General features: G+C 65.7%; 1 protein-coding gene across 1 annotated transcript in view; it reads right to left on the bottom strand.

Annotated features, from left to right (window-relative positions):
• VOLCADRAFT_103148 (uncharacterized protein) overlaps positions 1-973 on the bottom strand; it is a gene marked incomplete at its 5' end in the record, with an annotated part of 10,127 nt that overhangs the window by 2,286 nt on the left and 6,868 nt on the right. The window contains one exon of the mRNA XM_002946679.1: positions 721-918. Within this exon, the coding sequence (XP_002946725.1) occupies positions 721-918 (198 nt within the window). The remainder of the gene's footprint in view (positions 1-720; positions 919-973) is intronic.

Here is a 973-nt window from a genome sequence, read left to right as displayed (position 1 = left end):
GCACCACCCCCCGAACTGCTCCCCACGGCAACCGCCAGTTCCCCCCAGTAACCCCCAGTACCCCCAGTACCCCCCCAGTAACCCCCAGTACCCCCCCAGTAACCCCCAGTACCCCCCAGTACCCCCCCAGTGCCCCCCAGTACCCCGCCGTACCCCCCAGTACCCCCCAGTACCCCCCCAGTACCCCCCAGTACCCCCCCAGTACCCCCCCAGTACCCCCCAGTACCCCCCCAGTACCCCCCAGTACCCCCCAGTACCCCCCCAGTACCCCCCAGTACCCCCCAGTACCCCCCCAGTACCCCCCCAGTACCCCCCCAGTACCCCCCAGTCCCAGACTACATCATCGCGAATACTCCTTCTTCACAAGCCGCGAATGGTCATTGCTAGTCATTGCTCCCTTGCTTCTGGCGTACCGGTCATAGTCTACACCCTCCTTGGCATCAGCTTCTCTCGTTCACGTAGTTCGACTTCCCGCGGTCCCCCACATCGCCCTCAGAGGGCGGGGAAGGAAGGGGAGACAAGCGAGGAAGAAGGAAGAAGGAGGACGAAAAGGAAAGGAGGACGCAAACCGGAGTCGGACTTTCCAGTTTTCCGTACAACCCGCCGCCGTTGGGGCCCCATACCCCTGGGCCCGGTATCACAACACCCCCACCCACACCTCCAGGCCCCGGCTCACACCCATGCACCAATCCGTGAGCGCTGCTGCTCCCTGAAGTGGACCTGAGCGCCCCGGGTCGTCCCCGCCCCCGCCCCCGCCCCCGCCCCCGCCGCAACCGCCTTCGCCGCGGCCGCGCACTCCTCGTATGTGGGTAGGTCCCGAGGGCTCATCCGCTCGAATGTGAAGTTGAAGGTGTCGGGCATTCCCCTGTGCGGCAACTTCTCCCACCGCGCGTCGGACCACGTGAAGGGCGGCTGGCCCTACGAGAGTGAAATGGAGAGCGGAGGGGAATGGGATCTTCGTGGGAAATTCGGT

The sequence above is a fragment of the Volvox carteri genome (assembly GCF_000143455.1).
Source record: "Volvox carteri f. nagariensis unplaced genomic scaffold VOLCAscaffold_4, whole genome shotgun sequence".
In the NCBI taxonomy this organism is placed as follows: Eukaryota; Viridiplantae; Chlorophyta; class Chlorophyceae; order Chlamydomonadales; family Volvocaceae; genus Volvox; species Volvox carteri.
Note: the sequence above shows the minus strand (reverse complement) of the source record. Positions and strands in the feature narration are given on the sequence as shown.